This window comes from Barbatula barbatula, assembly GCF_947034865.1.
Source record: "Barbatula barbatula genome assembly, chromosome: 12".
Taxonomy (NCBI): domain Eukaryota; kingdom Metazoa; phylum Chordata; class Actinopteri; order Cypriniformes; family Nemacheilidae; genus Barbatula; species Barbatula barbatula.
The window spans coordinates 4,021,041-4,047,734 of NC_136775.1; the positions used below are offsets into that span (position 1 = coordinate 4,021,041).

General features: G+C 39.5%; 1 protein-coding gene across 4 annotated transcripts in view; it reads left to right on the forward strand.

Annotated features, from left to right (window-relative positions):
* The window catches only part of oxr1a (oxidation resistance 1a), a 109,416-nt gene that overhangs the window by 42,933 nt on the left and 39,789 nt on the right, over window positions 1–26,694 (forward strand). For 3 of the 4 annotated variants that reach the window (XM_079469644.1, XM_079469643.1, XM_079469642.1), the window contains one exon: window positions 4,813–5,006. In XM_079469644.1, the coding sequence (XP_079325770.1) occupies window positions 4,813–5,006 (194 nt within the window). Of the gene's footprint in view, window positions 1–4,812; window positions 5,007–19,043; window positions 19,256–26,694 lie in introns of those variants that run through there. The other variant, XM_079469645.1, reaches the window with a different exon arrangement.

Below are 26,694 nucleotides of genomic sequence, written 5' to 3' on the forward strand. Positions count from 1 at the left end.
CTCGAATATATACAATACTGGCATTTACATTAAAATTCAAAGTCTTACTTTAAAATGCATGCATCAATGTATCTTTCTCACATTTGTAATACTTAAGTCAGTTAATAAGAGCGCTTTATGTAGTTTTATAGTATTTATTGCAATGAATTAAGAGCCGTTTTATGTCTATCCTTGAATCACTTAACTAATCAAGGTTGATATAAGATATAGAAAGTAATAAGTTATTAAACACTTTTTAGTTTGAGTAATTTGTACAGTAATCTTATGAATGTACTAATGTAATTAGTAACTAGAAATTAATGACTTTTTCAGAGTAACTTACCCAACACTGGTTTGAAGGTGCATGTTTCAGTTGTAGACAAACATTATTGTGCCAACGTATTCATTTCTTTTATTCGAAAACTACATTATAATACAAAAATTGAAATAGGTTACTTGGACCAAATAATAAATAACAAGCAGCCAATGAGAGTCAAGAATAATTGAAATTTTGTTAGATATTTTTCTAAAAGCTTCCAAGGTGGAGATCACAATGATAAAATGCTGAGTGTACGATTTTGCTAATTCTAGACAAAGTGTGACTTTGAAGATGCGAAGATATAACTTGGAGTTCATTTTTTGGATGCTTTTACTTATAATTACACAATTCCGACATACACAGGGAATTCATGACTATTTTACAAGGTGGCCTTTTCGTATGATTTTGTATGTTCTTAATAATACAAATGTACGATTACTAAAAAACAAGCATTGCTGAAGCCTTACCCCTAACGCTGGCCCTCAACCTGCAAAACTAAATCATACGAAAATGTACGAATGAGATGTACAAATTAGCAAAAATTAGCTATGTTTTTGCCATGAGAGGACGTTGGTTGTGACACGTTTTACCGGCTTTACTATTATTTAAAAATGTGGAAAAAATATACATAAAGAATAGAGGAAGTGATACTAAACTTTTGACCAAAAGTGTATATTATGACGATTATGATGCACGTTTCTTGCTAGATTGTCGCTGCTGTATTTGTATTTATTATATGATTTACTATATAGGTAGGGTGACCACCACACAACAAACCAAATGTGGGTCAGGTAATACGTTTCAGTGGGACACCACTCAATGGTCGCGTAAAACTGTTATATAATAACAGAATGAAAAATTTCTATACCTTTTAGCTCGTAAAATTAATTGGTTATTTAGTCCATTCCAACTACGACATAATTAAGGCATAGATCAAATGATATTTAACATTGGCTAAAACAAGTTGGCGATTTCAATTTAAGGTTAACTGTCCCTTTAAATTTTGAGCATCAGACGTGGACTTATCATACCTATCATATCATAGATCTTCTCAAAAAGAGAAAAGTGAAGGAATAAAGAACAGACGAATAATGAAATAATAGTTTCCTAATAATAGTTCCTATAATAATAGTTCATAATAGTCCCTATAAACAGTTTCAAAGCTACACAGCTTACAATGTTTTAGTGACTTATCCAGCGAGTTGACATAAGAGGGATCGGGTGGTCACCCTACTTTGTTTCTTTAGGTGCAGTTTGTAGTTTCCGGCTCTCTATCGCCATCTCTGTTTTAAACAGAAATTGCAGGATATTTTAAGTAGTTGTTTTTACGTGATGAAGTCAAATGAGAGTTCTTTTTATGAATCATTATTATAGGCTAACCAAAGTTATATTCATAGTTGGAAATGTGAGTAAAATAATTTTTTCTTAATCGATTTTATTATTTTATTTAAAATGAAATAGTACTCTGACATGTAACCAGTTTTAATTTTGATGAGATTTGTATTACGGCATCCGCCTTAGTAACCTTACAAGATCTCTTCCTTCTGCCCATCAGCTTAGGAGCAAAGATGAGCCCGATCTGATTATTCAGACTTTCTCAGAAAACTAATCTCCAGCGTTTTACGGCGGATGTTCTGTACCCATTTCATGTCGACTTTACCTCTCTAAATCAAATAATCTTCCCCTTAATTGAAGGAGAATGTTGTTTACATAAACACTTGAACAGTGATGGTTGGGTCTGATGGTTTAAGTACAGGTTCAGTGTGATATGTTCTCCTAATCAAAGCAGAACTCATGCGGCATGGCGGTGGTGGTTATTAATGTTTCGAAGGAAACTGGTGCTGTTGTTTACATCTGCTGTTACGGAGGCTGGAAGCTGGCAAGCCCTCTCTCTCTCTTTCGCTGAGCTGTAAATAATAGATAAAGCCTTGGCTATGATTGGCACCACTTCTCAGCCGTATGGAGGAGCAGCGGCTTGCCAGCTAGTTAATACACGGCCAGCATCACAGCGCAAACAGGGCCTAGGCAGGACCCCTGCATCGTTACGCCATTCGTCCCTCATTTCCAATTCAAAAGCACCCATTTTGCAGTCACAGCAGGAGCGTCTAAATTGAGATATCAAATGAATGTCTGACCAAGGGTGCACAATGAGATTTGATTGTAGCTTGTATGACCGAGCATGTCGCATGAATAATCTCTCGACCTTAATATTCCTTTCGATTGTTAATTATTCATGCCGCCTCATATTGATATTTTGACCACACCTAACGCAAAAACAATTTTTTACGTTTGTAGTGTTTAACAATCTCACGTGATGCATATCATGTATGTTCTCTTCGAAGTGCAGATGTACCTGTCCAACTTTTTTTAATCATAACCAGCTGTCTCCCCAAAATATTAGTGTCACATGAGTTCTTTTACAACTACTGTTTATAACATGTATTTTTAATAATAATACCAACGTGATTTTTAGTACAGAAGCATGTCTGTGATGCATTAAAATGTTGCCTACATAGGCAGCTCACAAGATAGTTGGACACAGCCATCGTCAGGGTGTATTTTTAGTGCGCTGAGATGGACCCTTGTGTATTTTCTGACTTGTTTTTGTTGGGTTTCCCACTGTGTAACCTTGTCAGCCGGTGTTTGTTCTCAGGTAGATTGCATGTATTGTGTAATGCGTTTGTTTTTTTTGGGTGGGTGTGCTGCACCTGGAGTTTGCCATCAACATGCAGTCACAGTTGCTCCAGGCTTTTTATAGGGGAACTGTTTGTTTAGACAGGTGCGTAAATGACATGCCTACAAACAGACATCTGTGTTGGATGGTACACAGAAAATAATTTCTGGATGTCTCTATATGAAGTTTTCCATTCTGAATGCATGGTGTATCGTTATTTATCTGTGCTATTAGAATCATTACTGGCTCGTGAGATCAGCATCTGTCCTCTCGCACCGTGTCCACACCGGACGCGGCATGGCGTGACCTGAAATGATAAAAGACTAAAGAACACATTAGAACCCATAGTCGTTTTAAGTTTTGTCCACACTTGTCCCATTAAGAACTAGCCGTTGTCGTGTCGCATTGCGCTGGTGGTGTCTTTTCTTTGTTTTCTAATTCTGATATGTAACAAAAAAATGTGGTAGCCGTATACATATAACTGAGGAATATAGTAATTCCAAAAACGCAATTTAAGCAACAAGCAGTCTCAAGGTCAAGAATCATCTTAAAGGAACAGATCACCCAAAAATACTTTTTCCAAACAATATGACATACAACAGAACACAAAATAAGATGTTTTAAAGAATGTAGGTAAGCAAACAACCTCCCATTTGCGTATATTGTATGGACGCAAATCCATAGACATTTCAAAAATCCACAGAAAAAGAAAGTCATAAAGGTTTTAAATGACACAAGGTTAAATTAATTATGATGTATATTTTTGTGGGGATGAACTATCCCTTTAACCACTTTTTCTATTGTATGACCAGCTGGTGGCGCTGTTCTGAAACCGCACACGGATAGAAGGGACAATATTCAACTCTATGTCTCTCCTGTTTCCGGTTCATGTTTTAATCTAAATCAATTTAAAGTTTGAACGTTTCCCCCAGCAAAGAAGTCGATTTTTTGTATTTGTACAAACTCCTAAACCTTTACGATTGTAGTTAAGCCTGAGAATGTTTCAGAGCGACCTAAGGGCATACGATCCATTCCATTTACATCGCTATATAATATTATTTTATGTCTTTTATCATATGACATGTTCCTGTAGTATAATTGGTAGTGCTGTACCAAGGTCACAGGTTTAATTTCCAGGGAATACACATACTGATAAAATGTATGTGCCATGGGACTCATGGATGACACAAAATAGATTTACATTGGGAGAGCAGACATTTACAATCCATTAAGCAATCAAAGTGAAATGCCTCTACACTTTTAATAATCATCACAAATTGAATTTTAGGTCATCCGTGTTCCAGAACGTGGGTCAGAATGACATTTGTGGGCTTTTAGTGAAAGTGTTTTATTTCATTATTTCAAGTGAAACAGGATTTTCAGTAAAAAAAGGAAAATGCAAGGAATTTATTAGATTTTTGCTAGGAATTTATTGGGTTGTGAAATATGGGTGTTATATAGCACAATGGAGGTTGACGAATGGTACGGATGGGTAAAAAAAGTAAGAAATCTTTCTGACAAACGCCAAAAAAGCTTTTTGACCTCATCAAGCAAGACGTTTTCAAGAACATTTACTGATAGGTCATGCACGGAAATTGAAATAAGAAAGATCAAAAATGTTAAGTAGAAGAAAGAAATGGTTAAGTAGACATTTTGAAAGCATTAGGGATTCCCGAAAACCACAGAATGCTGTCAATTAAAGCACCACTGTAAAATATATATATAGTTTTCATTTATTTAAAATATATTGGAACTTTTAAATACAGGCCTTAAGCATCTTATAAACACTGTTGATTCATGAGGAATGACCGCCACACTCCCGTTCTTCTTTTTATAACAGGTTGAAGCAGAAGTCCCAGTCGGTGGATATCGGCTCTCAGAGTTTTCCTGCTCGTCTCATCCCGAGTCTGTCCTTAAACAGATCTTCACCACCCGTTGCCAAGACAACGGAATCTGAGGTGCAAGAAAACAACGCCACCAATTCCCAACGTCGTGGTCCACGGTGCAGTGAACTGAAGCGTGGATACACGATAGGTAAAAGTGTGATGATGGGCATGTGTGTGTGCGTGTGTTTTCATACCTCGTCTTTCTCATGAAGTTTTTTGACTCACAAATTTTCCCCACATGTAATTCACATGTAATTCAATAACGCACATAAATCTGCAGCAAACTGGAATGTATTCAGCAACCAGGAACATTCATTTCAATTTATGCAGAAACTCACGTTCTGTAGACGGACCCGAAGGGAAAAAAAACCTGTGCTCTTTAAGACATTTTAAAGATGAATTGAAAGTAAACTTTAGCTTTTAGCTTGTGGAGACATTTTCTGAGCATCATGAAACAGCAACATTTTAAAAAAGTCCCAATGGGAGTGGAAACGTCTGCGGGTGAACAAGGCGCACGTTAACAAACACAGGCGCAATATCTCATTCCCATAAAGTCCAACGCAATCTACCAACAGCAGAGCAAATTAGGGCAGGCAGGGTTTAATACATGCTTTTTCTGAAGAGGAAACTCATACAAATACAGACTTAATTTTCACTACGTGTCTTTAGTAAATACAGACAGAACTTGGAAAGCCCAAAGTAAGTGTTGTTGAAACGTTCTGTTTGATTTCAAACATTTCTTGTCAAATTCATCCCAAACCAGATTATTTTAGTTATTCAGTCTACATTTCTTTTATAGAGTCATACTCTAAAGTTTTGCAGTATTTCCACTATCAAAGCTACAAGTCCTAGATTTATTTCTGAAAGGTTGTGCATCTCAGTAAGCAGGACTCCCCAAAGATACAAAATAAATCCAAGTGTTGTTACTTGTGCCGGCTGGTGCAAAGGGATTGTGAGGTCACAAGATACAGCTCTCCTTTCATCTCCGGTCATTTCGTTGTGTTGTTGAGTTGAAAGCACAGTTGTGAAAATGAATGAAAAAGATGAATGAAAGAGATGTCTTCCCAAATCAAGATGGTCCTTCATTACATGTCCAAATTTTCCTTTGTGTTCATTCAGTTTACCAGTAATGGCGATGCTTTTGCTCAGTGGTTCTTAACTGGTTTGGCCATGGAAGCCATATTTTCTCATGGACATCAAGCCACGACCCACTTTTCACGATATTTGACATCATACTATATGTAGTTTGTTTAAAAAAGTGGGTGACTGATGAATGAAGAGCCTATAAGTTAAGTTTAAGGCTATTAAATAGCAGTCCCAAACTAGTTTACAAAACATATTCAAAATCAAGCAAAGCATCTTGGAAACAAGATGATCGTTCATCTTGAAATCTTCAATAATATTGACTTTTTTGCCGAACTTAGTTTGTGACATTGTTGAAATGCAAAAGAGCAGACGTTTCCATTGAACCCATATTCAATTGCTGTCAAGAAGAAACAATTGAGATATTAAAGAGACGTCATTTGTGATTTTTCATTCTTCTGGATTCTCTTTTATCTGCCATTAAGACCACATATCCCGCTGCGTTTTAATAACCCACCCTCACGTACCCCACCCAAATGATTCCGTGATTTTCAGCTCCATGAGAGATGGTTAGAGCGTTTTAATGTTTTGAAATGAAAATGACCCTGACGGAGCGTTCGATCTCCTTAAATGAGAGTGCTTTTATAGCAGGCGAGCGTACGCGCCGGAATGAGTGCTTGTGGCGTGCTGTTAATGTTGGAGAATAGCGGGGTATAAATCCATCCATGTGGACATAAGCCTGCAGTAATGGAATAAGTGTAGACCTTGGAGTGATATGGGAAATGCACTTCAGGTGCAGAACGATGAAGTCTGTTTTAGCCTTAATTCCTAAGTCACCTAATTCTGTTAATGAGATACTGGTTATCTTACATAAGCTTCTCTAGCTGATGCTGTAGTTCTTCACATGACGTAACCTACATCTAAACTTTGACCTTTACAGCTGATCGTGGCTGCATACGTGAGGAATTCGGCTTGGATGCATGTTTTAATGCACACAAGACAGAGCATTTTTCTCCTTAAAGGGATAGTCCATCCAAAACTTAAGATTTTTTATCATTTAGTCACTCTTGTGTCATTCCAAACATGTTCGACTTGCTTTCTTCTGTGGAACAAAACAGAAGATATTTTGAGAATTGTCTTTTTTGTGTACATACAATGGAAGTCAACGGGGACCAGTGTTGTTTGGTTACAATCGCTCTTCAAAACATCTTATTTTGTGTTCTGCAGAAGAAAGAAAGTCATACAGCTTTGAAATGACATGAGGGTGAATAAAAGAACCATGTCAGAACATGAACGTACTCAAAATATAAATAATTTTCTTTTCAATAAGATAGTATTCGAGCAGGTTTTTTGCATTGTGAAGTTAAACCAGAGAGAACAGATTTGTGACACATGTCCTCCCCCTGAGATCCTTTAGTCTTGATTTCTTCCCTTTAGACGATGTTATGTGTCAAATTTACGTCTCCGGCTGTTAAACGTGTCTTTCTCCACATGTGAGACAACACGCCGCTACGTTTAATGTCTCTGCGTTTCCGCTCTCATTACGCGGTTGAGGATGATTTGCTGTCTGCGTGTTGGGGGTGAACTGTCAGAGCGCACAAGACTGATCACGACGCTAATGGATCCAGAAAGGTTGAATGTTTGTCCTGTTCCTTAGTGTTCGTTCTACTGAAATGAAATCTGAAGGTGCTGACCCCGGGGTCGGGAGAGATGCTGCGTAGGATAAAGCCGTGTTCCGGTCATGTGAAGGGGATATTTTACAGGAAGACAACCGAGGAAAATGCTACGGCATTCTAACAGGTTGGAGTGAAGCTTGAGCAGGGTTTGTAATTGCCAGTGAACACACAGGAATACCAAGATTGTACAGATGACTACTGGATAGGAATGCATTCACATGCAACTTGGAAATAAAGTGATCTTATGACATGTTTTTATTAGTTTGATTATTCATCTTTGCATAAACACTAAGCCACTAAGTTAAGACTGTGGCTGTGTCCGAAATCGCATACTGTGACAGTACGTAATGAATTTGAATAAGTACTATCGGCCGTTTAAACAGTATGTTCTATATAGTACGAGTGAAGGTAGTATGAATACATTTCCGATGTACTTTGTCATGTGACCCATATGCTCTTTGACCTATGACGTATTGACGACAACCTACACGTGAGCGTTGATAAAAAACATAATTTAGTCACAAGAAATTCATTTATTGGCACTTACATTAAAAATGGACGTCCGCCTTTAAGTTTTCCACTATATTTATTTCATTTGTATTACCTTTGTATGTAACTGACAAAAAGTTATGATCCATGATGAGCCGTTATGAGCCGGCCATACAAACACACTAAACCACAATATAAAGTCCAGACTTGGTTCTCTCTCATCGTACCCTCCTGTCACTCATCCTTTTATGCTCCCAAAGCTCCTCCGTGAGAGATGCGAGACCGTTGCAACGTGCAGCTGACACTCATTATTACTTGCGTCACCGGCCTCGCAGTTCCCTCATGGCTCTTGTCCCGCCTTGCTCGTTACATACCCCCATCGCCCTTTACAGGCCGGGGGTACCCACGAGACTGTGCTCTACTCCACGCCCGGGGGCCTCATCACCTGGGGGAATGGACATGACGAGAGAAAAGGAGACGGAAGCACAAGGAGCGACAGAGACGAGAGAGGAAAAAGATAATTAATTCTGGTCCGGTTAACCGACACACTGTCGCTCGGTCCTCAGCCAGCCAAGAAGCTCTTCCTCACGGTGCCATGCGATGGTACTGGACGCTAGGTGGACGGCTCGATCCTTCTCCGCCCCCTGGCAGGCAGCAAGTCCCTGTTCCCTGATCCTCCCCTTCATGGTGGACGTGTAACCAGCCTGCATCCTCCACCTGTGCACTCCTTCAGAGCCCCGACCTACTGACTCCAAATCAATTATCTTCAGTTCAGTAGATTGAGCAAGTGTCGAGTTTACACACTGCCGGGTTCTCCGGAGTGGTATATTTTATCCAGTAGAAAACGCCTGTGACATTTACGCTCCTGTGCTATAAAATGCAGAAGGCCACAATGGCAGGTGTATTTACAGTTTATGACCGCTCTGTTATGCTTAGGGCACAACTTGACTGTTTCTAACCCTCGGTTTAGTTTAGCGGTAATGTTTATTTGCTCAGATTGATGCTGTCACGCATTTACCCGATCTCCGGCGGTGCCCATGAATCCTTCTGTTTACAGAGCCGTGGAAAATGAAGACACTAGTTCCACAGCATCTGTTGGAGACCGATTGACCCCTGGAGGCATCTGTGTGGGTGACAGACATTATAGACGGGCTTGTGACCGGTGAATTATGTGACCTGTGTCCCATTTGGATCAATCGCATCCTATTTACATCAGCTTTAGTGTGTGATGGTACTTAATGATGTCATTATAAACTCTGTCCTAGTTCACGCTGACCTTTGCGTTTAGACCGATCGACCAGCATTGAATCGTGGTATAACAATCAAGTTTGCAAACAAATCACAATCTGGGTTTCTGGGATTAGACGTAAAGACTGATCAGGGGATAAATTTGTGGAAAAGGTCAGGATCATGATATGATGGTGGATGATCAGGGTGACCCGTGGATCTATTGTGATGGTTTTAGCCTGTATTAAAGGGAATAGTTTGGGTTGTAATACAATGTCGAACGGGTTTATGGGTGAACCCATACTTAAAGAGCAAATTCTTCCACTGATCGTCTCGTATCGTTATATACAATAGAAGGCAAAGTAAAGAATGAGAGGCAGATTAAAATACATTATATTCCTACAAGTAGTCAGTGTTCATTAACCTCTTCCCAGAAACAGCATTAGAAACAAACAGCTTCTCTGTTAAAGGTTAATTGTGTGCTTTAACCTTCCCTTTTAAGCGTTCACACAAATGCACACACAAACATTTCAGGCACACATCATCACCTGTTTAACAGGGCTCAAGCTTTTCAAAGCGTTTCAAAGTTGACTAGCGTCTCTAAAATATCAGCTCTGTGATTTGGTCTATGTGCTCTGAGAGCCGAAAGCTTTGTGTGAAATGACAAACTAGACAGAATTACAAAGCGGAGACAAAAGCCTGACATGGGGTCGATTAAAATGGTCAATGACTGACACGGACGGGCAGAATTATGCAGTGAAGTCCCTTCAATGTCATCTGTGGAGGAGAATATGTGTTATATGTGGATATGTGCTTGAAAGCAAGTTGGGTGAAAGAAAGGTTAAGTGGAGCTAGATGCAAAAAGGGTGAAACAGATTGTAAATCAACATCATGTAATGCTAAAAGCTTGGATGATAAATGTCATGTTTTGTGTCATTGATATTTAAACAGGAGAGCCAGAAAACATTGGCACACCAGCGTTAGAGCAACAAAGCCACACCTGTGGATTTAAATGGGTTTTAAGAAGGCTTGTTTATTTGGAACAGCTTTTTATCAGTAAGAATGCTTTCTAGGTTGGTAGCTTTCTAGGGTGATGTAATACTGTAAGTACAGAACAATATTATTTGCCATCAGATACATTTTTTCAGTTGTATGGAAGACTATGAGGGACAGTTAAAAAGTTATAAACTTAATTAGAACAAAATGTAACTTACACTTCTAAAACACTATTATTTATTTATTTTGTTTAATTCATATTTTACATTTTTAATTCAACATTTTTAACATTTCGTCGCCGTCCTTCTGAAACCTCGAACGTCCAAATTCACTGTTTTTCAGGAATTGGAAGAAAAAAACACTGTACTTTTTAAATGATTACATACTGTGTTGTCAAAGTTGACAAGCACATTTGAATACTTTTATAGGTTTGATATTCTGAAAACCCGGTGACAAACATAGAGGGTGACTTTTATAATAATAATGATTTATGGCATAAAAATGTAATCGGGAAGTATGGAGATTTGAGGTTTCAGAAGGACAGCAGCCATTTTTAATTAAAAATGTTGAAATATATTTACTGTAAAGGTCTAGTGTGTCATTTTTGGAATACGTTGGTAACCAAACAAAATTGGTCCCCATTGACTTCCATTGTTTGGAAGACATTTCTCAAAATATCTTCTTTTGTGCCCCACTGAACATAGACAGGTTTGAATGGCATGAGGGTGAATAAATAATGACAGAATTTAGATTTTTGAGTTAACTGTCCCTTTAAAAGTGGAAGTTTTTACATTTAGCTTTACTTTGTCCTTTTTCTTGCTAAGCTATCATTCTTATAAATAAAAAAATGACATTGGACAGCCCTGTGATCGGTGATCAGTGCAGGTATTTCCTCAGTCTGTTGTGAGCAACATTGGGCAGATTTTTAGATATATGGGTGAAGAAACGATGACACACGGTCAGCCCGTGTTGGCGAGTATCCGTACATTTCTACTCCAGTAAAAGAAATCCCCCAGTGCATTGGCGACGCTGGATTTATAACCCGTGCTGTAATTATGCCCCATCTCTCACTCTTTCTCCGTCAGCAAGGCCGTCCCCTGTCGATTTAAACACTTTATCTATAAGAGTCAAAGTACTTCCTCTTTCCCTCCTCTGCGCTCACGCCTGTGTACCGTGCAGGAGCCAGGGATGGATTTTCATCGATTGTTATTGACAAACGGTATTTTAAATGAGAGGCAAGCCGTTTTACCACCTGTTCTGTCAGAATATTGATTCAACTCATTACTGTGAAAAAATGTATATGACACCCCTCAAACTTTCTTTAACCGAGTTCATGAATTGCATTTCCGAACGTTTTTCTATGTATATCAAAAAGCATATAGTGATCATGATATCAAGCGGACATCAAGTAAAATATGAACAGACCCAACCAATCGGTTAACATTAACTTTTAAATGAACTCATATTGAAATATGAACTGATATGAATGATTTCTTGCTTTCAACGGTTGGCTTTGTGCACATTTTATCCAACAATGGGTTGAAACAACCTACCACTTTTTTTAGATTGTGGCATCACAATTGTATAAACCTAAAGAAATCCTCGGCGCCCTTACTTCTAAATATTGTTCCCATTGCAGTCGGACATTGGACCTTGGGAGTTGAACAGGCGATTTCGGTTTTTGATGCATCAGACTTAGTAAATGGACAGTGGGTGGTCTGTGGGTGTAAATAAGCCAAATTTGGTATTTTTTGGTGTGGGGAGGAAGATTTTGAAAGAAGGTTACAGTCTGTCTGTATAGGACATCAAACGTATTCATTTCAAAAGATGAAGGAAAATCCTGTTTTCCACAATATCAGCTTTGGAAGAACTTCAACAGTCTTTCCATTTCCGCTCATTGTGTTGATTACCCTCCACCGCCCCGCGTCCCTCACCGCCGACATCCACCTTCGTTCTATTTTGCACTTGTCAATTTTCCTTTCTCTTAATCAGTGTAGGAATACGGGGAGACGAGCGTTGGGCTATTATAATTCATGCGCCAGTGCTTAACATAATGATGAAAAATATGACCGTGTCCTTCTGAAAGGGAAAGCAATTATTCCTCCCAGCGGAGTTTAGGAGGAGATATTGACGAAGCGGTTAACGTAAGATTGAACTTGTTTTGTTTACATCGCCCTGATCTCTGTGTTTCTCCCTCATCTCCTGCTGCGTTATTACTTGACCACCCTTCGGAGCATGGTGCTGGCTTTATTCTTTTAATAAATTGGCCGTGATAAAGATGCCGGTGCATTTTAGCTTCTTGCACATTACGCCATTGAGCTCTTGGTCTGTATCCACACAGAAACATAGCATTGTTGTGGACCTCTGGTTTGCGTAGATAGAAACATAGATTTATTTTAAGACACGTATAGGGGAACGCATATTCATATTTCCTTGGTTTATGCTATTTTTAAGTATTGTTTATAATTATCATTCATATGCTAAAATACCAAGTTGATACGCCTAGAAACCCACTTTCCAGAATCACATTGGGACGGCTGGCCGGCAGGTGGCTGTTTGTTCATGTGTCCCCCAACTCTTGCAGATTTCCAAAGCTAAAACCTTTCTGTACGCTTTGAAATCAGGACACATAGGACATAACCATGCAGACTGCAGAAGAATAGCAGAGCCGGATGAAAAAAAAGTACTGATGCCAAAATTGACACAATTCAGCATGACGGGGCTTATCTTCTAAAAATAGTTTTGTCTCCCTGATGCGATTTTCTTTCTTTGTGCGGGGATTTTTCCTGCACGAATGGCGTGAGGAAATGCCTGGTCTTAAAGGGATAGTTCACCTAAAAATGAGAATCCTGTCATCGTTTATTCATCCTCATGTCATTCCAAACTGTATGACTTTTTTTCATTTTTTTTCGAGCTGGAAACCGAAAGGCGAATAGAGAATAATTAGTAATGTTCATAGACATTTAAAGCAAAAATATTTTTTCTCAACTGTACATACTCTACAGATATGCTATACAGCTGGAGAACAAGCAGATGAGATGCATTATGGGAATCAAAAAAATCAAACCAAACAAGTATAAAAGCCCCTGGTCTGACAGGTTGGTTAAAGGTACAGTGTGTGAAATTTAGCGGCATCTAGCCAACGACTCACTCCACCAATCACCCCTCCCTTTCGAAGCACTATGGTGGCTGGTTTGCCGAGAAGATAATGTATTTACGAAACGCCCTCTGTAGAGCAGTTTGTCCTTTTAGGGCTACTGTAGAAACTATACGATTTTCCAAATAATGACACACTGGACCTTTAAGTCTACAGGATGATTGGTTGCTGTGATGACAGCCTAGCAGATGATTGGTTTCTACGTCTTTTGGAGGATGATTGAATACTGCAGTGATTTCGCTTATCGCAGTCACTGGTTCTAATAACCGCTCTGGTCAATTGAGCAGAGGATGTAAAACACATACATTTACATTTAGTCATTTAGCAGACGCTTTTATCCAAAGCGACGTACAGATAAACAATGGAACCATTTGGAACAACTTAAGGACAACCAAAAGCATAAGTGAAATCAAAAGAACTGGTCTCATGTAGCCTACCACAGTATAAGGTGCTAAGTTTGAGCGGGCAGATCGTTCCACATAAGCGAAACCGATCCAGAGTAGGTACGTGAGAGAGACTTTACTTTTTGGGGATGGCACCACAAGACGTCGTTCGTTTGCAGAGCGCAGGGATCTGGCGGGTGCATTAGCGAGTGAAGATAAGGGGGTGCCAAACCAGGGGTGGTCTTGTAGCCCGGGAGCAGACTCTAAGGTTGAATGAGAGAGTGCAGAGGTGTGTTTGGGGTACAGAGTTAGGGGACTGTAATAGTCATGTCATTCCTAGAACTTGTGTAATGTTCTGCGTTAGGCCAGACCGACTCTTGTGAATATCCATGCCTTTCTGTTTAGTTTAGACAACAAAATCATCTGTTAGACGGTGCTGTCATTGTACAGAGAGGGAAAGCAGTACTTTTGTCTACAAGACTATTTCATTTTAGTTGGCATGTGATTGCAATCATACAGAACACCTGATGAAAACACATGTTGTCCAACTGTGTCCAAAAGGATCCACGTGGAGAAGAATTGAAGGGCTCTTGGCAAAAGAAAATGACACGTAACTCATGTACAAAGCTCACTGAGTCACGATTTAGCAAAATTATCATTTGAATTAAAATATGCATCTTGTACTAAAGAGGATCAATTCATTTTTTAATTACATCCATCCATCCATCCATTTTCTTCCGCTTATCCGGGACCGGGTCGCGGGGGCAGCAGTCTAAGCAGAGATGCCCAGACATCCCTCACCCTAGACACTTCCTCCATCTCTTCCGGGGGGACACCGAGGCGTTCCCAGGCCAGCCGGGAGACATAGTCCCACCAGCGTGTCCTAGGTCTTCCCCGGGGACTCCTCCCTATCGGACGGGCCCGGAACACCTTCCGAGGAAGGCGTCCAGTAGGCATCCGTAACAGATGCCCAAGCCACCTCAGCTGACCCCTCTCGATGTGGAGGAGCAGCGGCTCTACTCTGAGCTCCTCCTGGCGTCTCACCCTATCTCTAAGGGATCGCCCAGCCACCCTGCGGAGGAAGCTCATTTCAGCCGCCTGTATCCGGGATCTTGTCCTTTCGATCATGACCCAAAGCTCATGACCATAGGTGAGAGTAGGAACGTAGATTGACCTGTAAATTGAGAGCTTCGCCTTGCGGCTCAGCTCTTTCTTCACCACGACGGACCGGTACATCGACCGCATTACTGAAGAAGCTGCACCGATCCGTCTGTCAGGTATTAGTTTTTAATTACAATTAAAACTAATAATTTATTTTTTAAATTGTTTATTTTTTGTGCGTATTAGAATGAAACCCATTTTCTTTGTTACCCATATTTTTCCAAATGCCCAATTAGTCCATTAAATACCTTAAAAGTTCAGTGTTTTGTACTTTTTGTACCATATACACCATTTTGGTTTTGAGTTTTCAATTTTTTGTCACCCAACCTCAATTGATCTAAATTATTTACTTGAAGTACTCACTTTTAAGTAATTTTTTCAATAATTGAATGGCACATTGATTGTTTAAAGGTTTTAAAACATGTGTTAAAGGGATATTTCGCCCAAAAATTAAATGGGATAATATCAAAATGACACCCCATTATGTGATTTTTTTTTGGAGGATCTATTGACAGTAATGCAATCTAATATATATATATATATATATATATATATACAGTATATATTTACAACTATGCCTTTAGAGGTAGAAAAAGCGAAAATGACATCTTTGTTCTGTTTGAGCCACTGTAGTGCTTTTAAAAGGAGGTGTGGAATGAGCCGTTGGTTGCAATTCGCAACCTCGCCACGAGATGTCGCTAAAATCTCCAGATTGCTCCTTTAAAGGGATACGTCACCCAAATATTTATTCTGTCTTCATTTACTCACCTTTGAGTTGTTCCAGATCTGTATAATTGTATTTGTTCTGATGAACACAGAGAAAGATATTTGGAAGAAAACTTTTAACCAGACAGATTTTTTGACTACCCTTTTTCCTACTATGGTAGTGCCCCAGAACAGTTTGCTGTCTTACATTCTTCAAAATGTTTTCTTGTGTGTTCAACAGAACAAAACAATTAATAAAGCAACTATGGGAGTCAAAGAGGGGCAAAATATGCCTGGTTATAAGCGTTCTTCCAAATATCTTTCTCTGTGTCCATCAGAACACAGACATTTATACAGATTTGGAACAACTCGAATGTGAGTAAATGATGGCAGAATTTTCATGTTTGGGTGAACTATCTCTTTAAGTCATAGCTGGTCTTTTATTTTCAAATCTAAAATGACTAAAAGATTTATTTTCTGCACTATATTTTGTGGATGAAATAACATTTTACTTAATCGTTCAGCACAAATACAGCTGTTGTACGAGAGACGGTCTGCCTAATTGTATTTAGAAAAGGGAGTGGAGCTACGCTTCTGTAATGAACGCGTTCATTATAGAAGCGTGGCTCCACTGCCTTTTCTATTAGGTGCATCTGCCCAGCCTGAGTGAGTTTTTGCTCCGTTTGTGTCTGTCTAATTGGGCCTGTAAACTGTGAAAGACTCAGGACAATGTGCAGATGTTGGTCCTCATGCCGCTGTGAGATGTGGACACAATGTGACCTAGTGGATGTTTAGTAATGAGATCCATCACAACTTAAGGTTTTGTAGAATTTTTTCTGAAAGGATTTTTATTTTTTTTGTCAGTTTATTGTGTTATGAATTTTTTATTTTTCTCTTTAACAGATATTATTTACAAGGCTTATTTTGTTTGTGAGTTGTCCCATTGAGAAGGTTAATATTATGATCCCAGGTTACTTAAATGTTTAAAAAATACAAGTTTTTGTAAGTAAACATGAATCACTTGCATCATTTTTATGACCGAGGGTCAGATCATTCTTACCGTGTGATGCAAACCACATATTATGTTGCGTTTCCTAATAAACTGGCAAGCTATTATAACTCGTGTTAAGTTTGTACGCGAGTTATGAGGGTCTCATACTTGATTTGACCTATAAAACGTTCTATTTAATATTTCAATATCATTTTCTGATGGCGAACAGCTGAATTAATTGTGTTCTGCTTCTTATTTCCCAGGACTCTTTCCATTCTGGAAAATGAAATAGACTTTCTGTTGAACATTGAACGCTGTGAGAGGAGAGAGAATATTGGTTGGGAGGGAAGCCCTGCTTTAATCTCCGTCACTAATAGGGCTTATTTTATTTCTCGGCTGTGAAATGAGGACGATGGATCTTTCATAGGGCCGATCAAATTAAAGTGCGTTTTAATTACGGCCGGGCTTGTGGAGAATTTCGAATCAATTGTATTTTTCTGTGTCTCGGTTGAGTCTTCGATTAAGTGCTTACTTATTTCTCGCAGTCTGCAGACAGAAGCTCGGCACGCAAAGGCTTGGAACGGTCTTGACTTCTTAGCATTTACACAATAATTTGATGACTGGGCTGTTTTTGTGAACCGCTATGCACAATATTGCAGGGCTGAGCTTCTGTACCCTTAAAACAGCACCGGTTCACCTGTTCACCATTGTTTACACAGCGATGTTTCATACATGCCTTTATCTCTTTCGGTGGAACATAAAAAGAAGTGAATACTGAACTGTTTTTCATGACCCTGGCTGTCCAATGTGCTGCATTTCAAGGCCATTTGGTGTATAATTTGTGTTCCACAGGGAATACCAGCATGCGTTTGAAAAAGAGTGGTTACGATGACAAAGTTAACTCTTTCTTTAAAACTGTAACACGATGACCAGTAGGAGGAAAGATGATATGCAAGGTCAGGATGAGAAGGAGGAAGAAGCTGACTTTAATCCCCATGACGACCAGCACGGGGATTGTTGCATCCATCAGATGGAGGCTCAATGCACAGCTGTTTTGTCTGGACACTACAGTGCTACTGATTTAATATCTTTCATCTGTTTCCCTAACAATAAATTGGGATTTTCAGAAAGGTTCTCTTTGGCATGCTTTGTTCAGTCAGGCAGCAAGTTTTTTGGGGATTTTGCTTTATTATTTGCACACAGAATAGTTTTTCAGATCAGTGGACACATAACATCTGTTTTTTACAGTTTCGAATTTTAGATTGTATTAGATTGCATCTCAGTCTGAACACTCAAGTATGTTTTTTGTCACAGGACGGAATGCACGGTTAAATCACTCAGATCTGTATTTAAATAGCCTAAAATATGCGTATCCCATTAGCAAGAAACATTGTTTAGACACCTACATCATCACAATAACAACTGATACAGTGAACGTAGTCTGTACAAACAAATCCAATCTCATCACTTACAAAGGGACAGTGCAAACAGTCTCACATCTTTGCGTGCAGCGTTATTCGTGACCAGCAGAGGGAGGTTCGTTTGGGGATTTGGGGATCCGTGTGAATTTGGCCTGAGAGGCGCATTTCATTTGTCACCCCTTGGGATGTAATTAACTTGATGAATTAAAAAGACACAGAACAATCTTTGCAATTACCAGTCGGCCTCGTATCATCAGATGAACGATATAGATGTGGTTGGGGAGGAGTGAAGACGATGATCGGTGTCCCTGCAAGCTGTTTTCATCAAGATAAAGTATGTTAGGAATTTAGCATGCATTGTATAAGCAGTCATGTGATGGGAGTGCGTGCTGGTGTGTCAAAACCGTGCGTGAAGCGAGAACAAATTCCAAATATTGAAACCGTGATATCAGTTGCAACTAAATGTGTGTTTATTATTTTAAAACGTTAAATATTTGGTTTATTATTTAGCGAACAATAGATAATCACATTTCGCAGTCGAAATGAGCAAAGCACGAATGTAATAATATATGAACAAATTGTATTGCATTATACATTGCGTTAAGGATTATGCATATTCATATGGCGCATGCACATGTTCGTTTGCGTTTTTTACTATAATTGCATGCAAAGAACGAACACTAAGACGATTCATATTCGGACAAATACATGCTAAAAACGATATTACAAGATAATTATGTTGCGCGTGTTATTGTGACGTTGGTAGACCAGGAACTTTGTTTAGGTCAGCAGCATTCCATCACAGCGTTGCGTTCCGGACGCGTCGCGTCGCTCGCGCAGCAAGCGTCGAAAAAGTTCAGCAGCAGCTGTCAGTTTCAGTTCCTGGTTCTGCCCCGCGCGCGCTTCGTCCACAGATCGTACTCGAGTGTTATCTTTGTCTCTTTTTTGTGTCACTGCGCTTAATGTCTATGATTCGGAAGACGTTTTAACATGGATTATGTTCAATCGTTCAGAGAAGCGGTCGCTGGTAAAATCTGGCCCGTAACGACGAGAGAGGTTCAGTTCAAAGACTATGCAGAGGAAGACGCCAATGAAACGCACGCAGCAGGTCTGTGTTTTGTGTTGTTTAGAGAAAGTTTACAAATGCAGCTCACGAACTCATAAATGTGTCTTGCGTGTTGAGTTTGCGCAGTCATTGAAAGTTTCACGGGGACTTTGGTCTTTAGAGAGTCGTTACAAAGTTGCCGTCGGTGCTTTGAATAAACATTTGCATGAGGCTTAGGGTTGTGTGTGCACTTCCATAAGAAGTCCTGTGTTGGATGTATACAACGTGCAAAATGATTCACACTAGTATGTTATTGCATGGGTGATCTTGTTGGGTTTGCTCAGATATTGTCAACATGTGACACGGTTCGGATACTACAGTCCAGTTGCATACTGCAGGGTGGTGCCCGTGGGCACCTAGCCCGCTTGAACTCTGTAAGGTGCCCTTATAGGGCTTACCAATAATGCTCAAGACATACTTTTGTTATTGTTTCTATTAAAAAAAATATTTTAACCATTAATATAAAAAAATGTCTACAGGTGTATTTATTAACTGCAATGCCGGGTACTTGAAACAACTCAAATGATGTAAAATGACCCGTCTAGTATCTTAATCGGTGTTGCATTAGACTTTGTAAACATGAATATACTTAATATCTGGGGTCAAGTGACTTCATACATTCACTTAAAGTCTAGATTGATTAGTATGCTACTCAATTCGACACTATATTAAATAGTAAGTGTCTAAAGCCTTTTTGGCTTCACTGTATTCAATTTGTGCCACCCGGGAGTTCAGCTGTCGTGTAATTTTATTGTATGTCGTCCGTATTAAAAGCTCTCTTTTGGAATTCCAGAAGTCATTTGTAAACCTTAATGGATTCCCAAAATAACGAATTAATGGCCCACTGTTTTACTGCATCGCCTATGGCCCCTCATTACGAGAGGAACCCAGTTTAAACAATAAGTGGGCTGAACCGGTGCCAGGCTGGAAGCACACCGAGTCCATTAGCATACATCTGCACTGGCGTTAGTAGACTGGCGTGGGAGGCACAAGACTCGTCCTGCTTTGCTATACATCCCCTCCAAGATGGATGAAGTGTGTGATCAGTATACTGAGACATTACCAGACTAATGGATGGGTGCATGCTGTGCCAACCCAAAAGGTCACGTGTGGATGCCAAAGCATGCCATGACTGCTCTAATATTAGTCTGGATGTACGCTTATGTACTTATTCTTGTGAATCTCAGAAGGTTGACACATCGCGCGTCATATACCATCATACCGCTCGGCGCTACTAAAAAAAACAGCGCAGGGCACAGAGGAGGCATTAGCGCAAGCCGCGGTGACCTCACCTTTGAACTTCATCGATCAGAGCGTTGCAGCCCCAGCGGAATTTGTTTAGCGATCGTCTAGACTAAATGCTAAAGTGGTAGGGAGGGTTGAAATTGTGACTAGGCGCCAGGCCCGCCGTTCGGCAAAGGCAGAGGGAGCTGTTTACCTGCGACGCAGCAGCTGATCTTTCAACTCCAGCTTATGCTTGATGTTTTTTGCTCTCTCTCGACCTGCATTATTTCACCCGTCTCCTGATGCTGGATATGGATTTGGCACTAAAGCTGCCACATGCAGTGAGATAAAGAATAGTCTCGGCTGAATGGAAGTGTTTGGCTGGGTATCACATGATCTCATCCCGGTGTGCTCTGTAGTCACGCTGATAAATTTAAAGAGGACTCATTCTTTATTTGAGTCATTATTTATCATATGTCATAGTTTAGCTCTTAGAAGTCATGCATCGTGTCTCCCACATGAAATCTGGAAGAAAATAGCAAAGTGCTCATACTATGGCAGTAGTATATAAAATATTGTATTATTTTTGCAGTGTGCAGAATGTGTGTACCTTTGTTGAAACTAGCTGGTAGTTAATTTACATGCCGGAATTATATTTTAATTGGCTGTGTGGTTACACCTAGCAATGCTTTGGCACAGTATGTACGATTTCTTCATGCAATGAATACTTGGATAACCTTTTTGGCACACTGTTTGAGGAACCGTGTGACACTTACGATGCAATAAACTTGACTTTAGATTTTTTGTTTTACAAAATGAACAAAGAGTGAAGTCAAGAAATTATTTAGCATTTTCTCTTCATGAATTTTACAGACGGTAACATGACAAGTCATACCGGGTGAGAAAGAGGAGAGCAGGAGTTGGGAAAGGACCCTGAACCAAGACTAAATGTCAGGTTGCCCGAAGCACGATTGTGCAATATGTCAACATGCAGCTCACCTGACAATTGCATCGACATCAAATCTTTTTTGGGCCGGTCAACGATTAATCGCAACCAGATTAAAAGTGCTTGTATATACTATACAATATACTGTATGTCTGTGTACTGTGCATATTTTGTATTAAAAAAATATAAATGTTTGAATATAATTTTGATTATATAGAAATGTATACATTTACATTTATAATATTTTTTTATAATTATTACATTTATAAATACAAAATCAATATGCACAGTGCACAGACATATATTATGTACAGAGCAACGTTTTTCTTGATGCGATAAATTGTTGAACAGCCCTAGCTCATTATTTGAGATTATACACAAAACTGCATGAATCACAATAGTGTTATTTCCAAGTGTAATTTATAGTTGTTCTATTGCTCCATGTATTACTCAACAAAGCCGTTGTTCCTACACCATTTTGCAGGTGTGCAGATTAAGAGCGGCGTTGACTCGACAGCATGGAAGCCGACTTTAGCCACTTCTTTATTTGATTTGCAAACTAAATAGTGCTCACTAAAGCAATAACTGCCGAGTGGATGGAAGGATCTTGTTGCGATTAGTCACCCTGGAGTGAGTGCTAATGAGAGACTCCGGTGCGGGTGACACAATGACAGGATCAGAGTTTGATTCATTGACCTGGGGTGGGTGTTAATGAGGTAAAGGAACGGGCCTTCAACACACTGAGAGTTCAACACACTACTATGACATTCTACCCCGTGAAGACTGGCGGTGTTTGGGCGAGTCGTTGTATAAACTTTTTTCTTTTCATTTACAGATGCTTTAAAACTTTAACATACTCTTTAACAAGAGTAGAACCCAAACCTATCTTTTACCTTTTCGGGAAGCGCCTTCCAAGAGACACAGCATTTAGTGAGAAGATGCTAAATAGAAATGAAAAAATGTCTGTTTAAAGAACACTTAGTGCAATGTTTGCGACATAGACAGAAATAAAAATGGACGGTATGATATGGCGCCTTAAACGAGAGACGATTGAGTAAAGACAGTGGTGAAAAACTAAAGTCATCCCTATTGCACAAAAGCAAATGTTGTTAATCCTGTTTAATGTTTGACAGACAGAACCTGACATCACATGCTTGCATCTTATTCAGTAATCATATTGCATTAAATACTTGACACGTACTGTACCGATATGAACATTGTATATTACATTGACTGTGACATGAGGTCTGATGCCTCAGGGTGTTAATATTGGTGAGAAAATGTTAAGTTTAGATTGACCAGCAGTCATATGAGCAGAAGAATTAGCCATGCATGTATTTATTATGAAGAACTGAATGTAATATAATGTAGCTGTTGTATTAGCTCGTGCTAGGGATGGGTGGCATGTCGAAATACCACGTAATGGGTTAACCGGGGTGAAGGGCTCCACCCATAAATATTTGTCTCAGCCTTGTGAAGTGATGGCCCTGAGATTTTGTTAGGCACGCGGCAAAAGGGAGTTTAGTTGTCTACGGTTGCATTTAAATATATATAATTCAATTTATGTGCAGGTACAGGTGTGTGTATATCAGCTGTTGGCTAGGGATGTGGCATATCACACAAAGTATAATCACAGGATTGACCAACATTTGCTTAAGAAAATACCCATGGCATGTTTGTTTTTTTCACTTTCACGGAAACCATAATATTCTGAGTATATGTAGATCGTTTAGATCCTAAGAAAAGTTCATTTCAGTCCAGTGTCTGTTGACGCATGATAAAACGTATGAAAACTGTGATAAAAATGCAGGTTATCACATTTTTTGTTTTACTTTTCATAAATACATGTACAAATATTACTGTCGTATTGCTTAAAAGTGAATTTCAACATGTTTTCTTTGCAGAATTTGTAGTGCAAATGACATAATCCCCCTTTCCACCCAGCTGAAGTCTTCTCATCATTCCAACACATTTTGTGTGTGTGTATGTGCGTGCACGTGTGTGTGTCTGTTTGTACCACCTGCTTATTATGATGGGGCACTTGTTTCCAGCACCATTTTGAGCAGTAAATAAGAGCGGTCTAAGAATAACTTCCGTTCGGCCTCTGCAGCTGTGTCTAACACAAGCCTGGCTGTTTGCTCTGTCAGGGAAGTTCGTCGCATGCTTTGTGCATCCTTTTCTGTTCTTGTTAGCGGTGGCTTTTGCACGCTAGACCTTCAAAATACGACCTTGTTTGAAAACTTAGTGATGCTGTGTTTTAAAAACGTATAGCTCCCGACAAGAAAGGTAAAAGCTATGCTGCATAACATATTTGCAGGACAAACAATCCCATAATGCATTGTGATGAGCTCAGAATGAACATTTATTTGAATGTAAATAAAATATTTGTTCACTAAGTAAAATTTGAATACATTTCTATCGATATCATTCAATCTATTTTCGACTCTTTTACTCAAAATCTTCGTAGACTTTATCATTTATGAATCGAATCTCTTGTGTGAAGCAATATTTTTATGGCACACAAAGTTGCTGCCTATGTAGTAATCAAATTTGGTCCCTTATGAGCATTCATTCAGCTAGGGTGCTGCCATGAGGGCTGCTGACTATTTAAGACTCAAGTATGCTCCGGCTGTCCGAGTTTCGCCCACATGTCGTAATTTTCGTCATTTTTAGGGTCCGTGATCGTCCGCACACCCTGTCCGCATGCAGCCCATTTTTGAGACCGTGATGCATGCAACAGCGCATGCGCAAGAAAGGTGCACTAGTCCACTAGGGGGCAATACATACACAGAAAGTGTGTGCAGTGTACCGTTTGTCGAAGAAGAATGATACAAAGTCAACAAGCTGAAACTAAGAACCGTAAGCTTAGAAGAATATCCTTCTCCGTACTGTTTGGTTGTAACAAACAGTACGTTTGTTCGGATTGTTTGCAATGGCGAATGACATCCTCTATCATTAATTTTCAGTGGTTCTGTGAACGACGCGACTCAGCGCTGCCATCTGATGGTCTGGTAGTGCACACATACAGTACTAATTTGTATTGCGCATGTGTCGAACGTCCTCGCTTAATCCGTGATGAGTACGCTCAAGAAGCTGTGGACGGACGCGGAAAGTCAAGTATACCCGTGGCTTTAGATGAGACATTCGTGCATCACTTTGGAGTTTGGAACACAGCCATTCATTATAAGAAATGAGATTAAATGCATATTTATCCAAAGGATGCGTGGTGTTTTGTAGACGGAGAGACTTGGACACCGTCATCCCTACAGAATTGTCCAGAACTGTAGAGATAATGGATCTTCTCTCTCAAATACACATTGGGCTCTTTGTTTTCGAGCCGCAGTCTTAATCCGGTGTGTGAAATGCCGTTTAAAATAATACACACACTTGAGAGTTCAATTCAAGCCAATATGTCCTCCTTTTCATGGAACGTATCTCTCTGCTCTGTGTTTTTGCTTTCTTTCTTTCTTTCTCTCTCCCTCTATGCCTGTTCAGTGCATCTCCATATAGATATATAGACATTTGTGTTCTTCTAATTGTAATATTTGCTCCACCATTTATGTTTTACGTGAATCACTTTAGTCTTCACACAGTCTTCATTTCATGCTTGTGTGTTTCAATTTAGGATTTTTGTTTATTCTTGAGGATATGATGGGTCAGGTAAATTGGTCTCTATATGACACGTGATTGGGGGGTTTAGACATGAGAGGTTATGATGATGTCAGAGGACAAAACAAGTCTTTTAAGAGGCAGTGCGTTTTGGTTTAAATTGGATTTGAATGAGATTTGACGAATAATTGATGTTCGGTAAGACTAGAAAGATATATTTAAAGGGACAGTTCACTCAAAAATAAAAATGTTGTCATCATTTACACACCCTCGAGTCGGTAGAAACGTCTTTGTTCTGATGAACAGAGAGAAAGATATTTGGATGAATGCTTGTAACCATTCTTAGCCACCATTGATAGTAGGAAACATTATAATGGCAGTCAAACTTGACGGTTTTCCTTTAATAGGTTGTTTAAATTCGTATTGACATTATAACCTTTTAATATGTATAATATATTTACATAATATTTATATTATATTTCTTAAAAGGTAATGTTTATTTTGCACAGTTTATAGAGTTTGCCAGACATTTTACCCCAGGTCGTATATAGGTTATATAACCATGTGACATTCGAATCTTGAATCGTCAAATATTAGCATAAAAGCGCTGGATAAAGGATTAGCAGTGGTATCAGAGCTCTGGTTTGGTTTCTCTGGTGGCCGGCCCGTCCGTCTCTGCGGTGCGGGTACAGAAATAGCCGGACTGCTATGAGTCATGGCCGCACAGCCGTCACACTAACACAAGTGCAGAACCTGTTAGCCCCATACGTTCTGCAGTTAATTTAGAGCCCCTGAAGCAAAGTGAACATGTGGAGGACTTGCTAACAGTGCTGTGATAACCCTGAGCTTACAGTACACATGAGCAGTCACATGCATGATACTACATGCATTTCCATTAGCTCAACTGAAGCTGGGGATTTGAGCGTTCCCTATGGATTTGTTTTAGTCCAATGGTAATTCAGTTTCGATTGATGTTTGTATGATTTGCAAGTTAAAGGGAAAGTACATCCAAACATGAAAATTCTTTCATCATTTCCTTAACCTTATGGTACTCCAAACCTTTATGACTTTCTTTCTTCTGCAGAACACATAAGAAGATATTGTTGGTAATAGGGCTGGGAAGAACTCGATTATTTGAATATTCATTCGGTGGGTTGGCATTCGATTTTACATTTTGAGATTCGATATGTCTGCTTATATTGTCAAATTAATGAAAGATGCTTTGCGCTGTTCGGTCTGCACAGCGCTGTATGATGTCCGAGCAACCTAATATTTGGAGCAGTTTGAGACCCGATAAGGACACAGGTTGCATGTCACTATGTCGCACATATCCAACGTTTTTTTTTCTAAAGGTGACAGCTGGATGAGGAATTTAAAGGGGTCATATGGCACGAATACGTGTTTTTCTGTGTCTTTGGTGTGTTATAAGTTGCCCATGCATGTATTAGACATGTAAAAATGGAAACAAAAGATGCATTTATTGTCTATCTAAATGCGAATGCTCACCCAGACCTGCCTGAAACACCTTGTGTAACCACACCCCCACAAATCTATGTCGGTTCGTGGTATTACTTGACTAAGACCGCCCGAATGTATACGCAAGTGAGGTGGGCGTACCTGTCACTACAATTGCTTTGGAACCTGATGTTCCTCTACGTGTCGC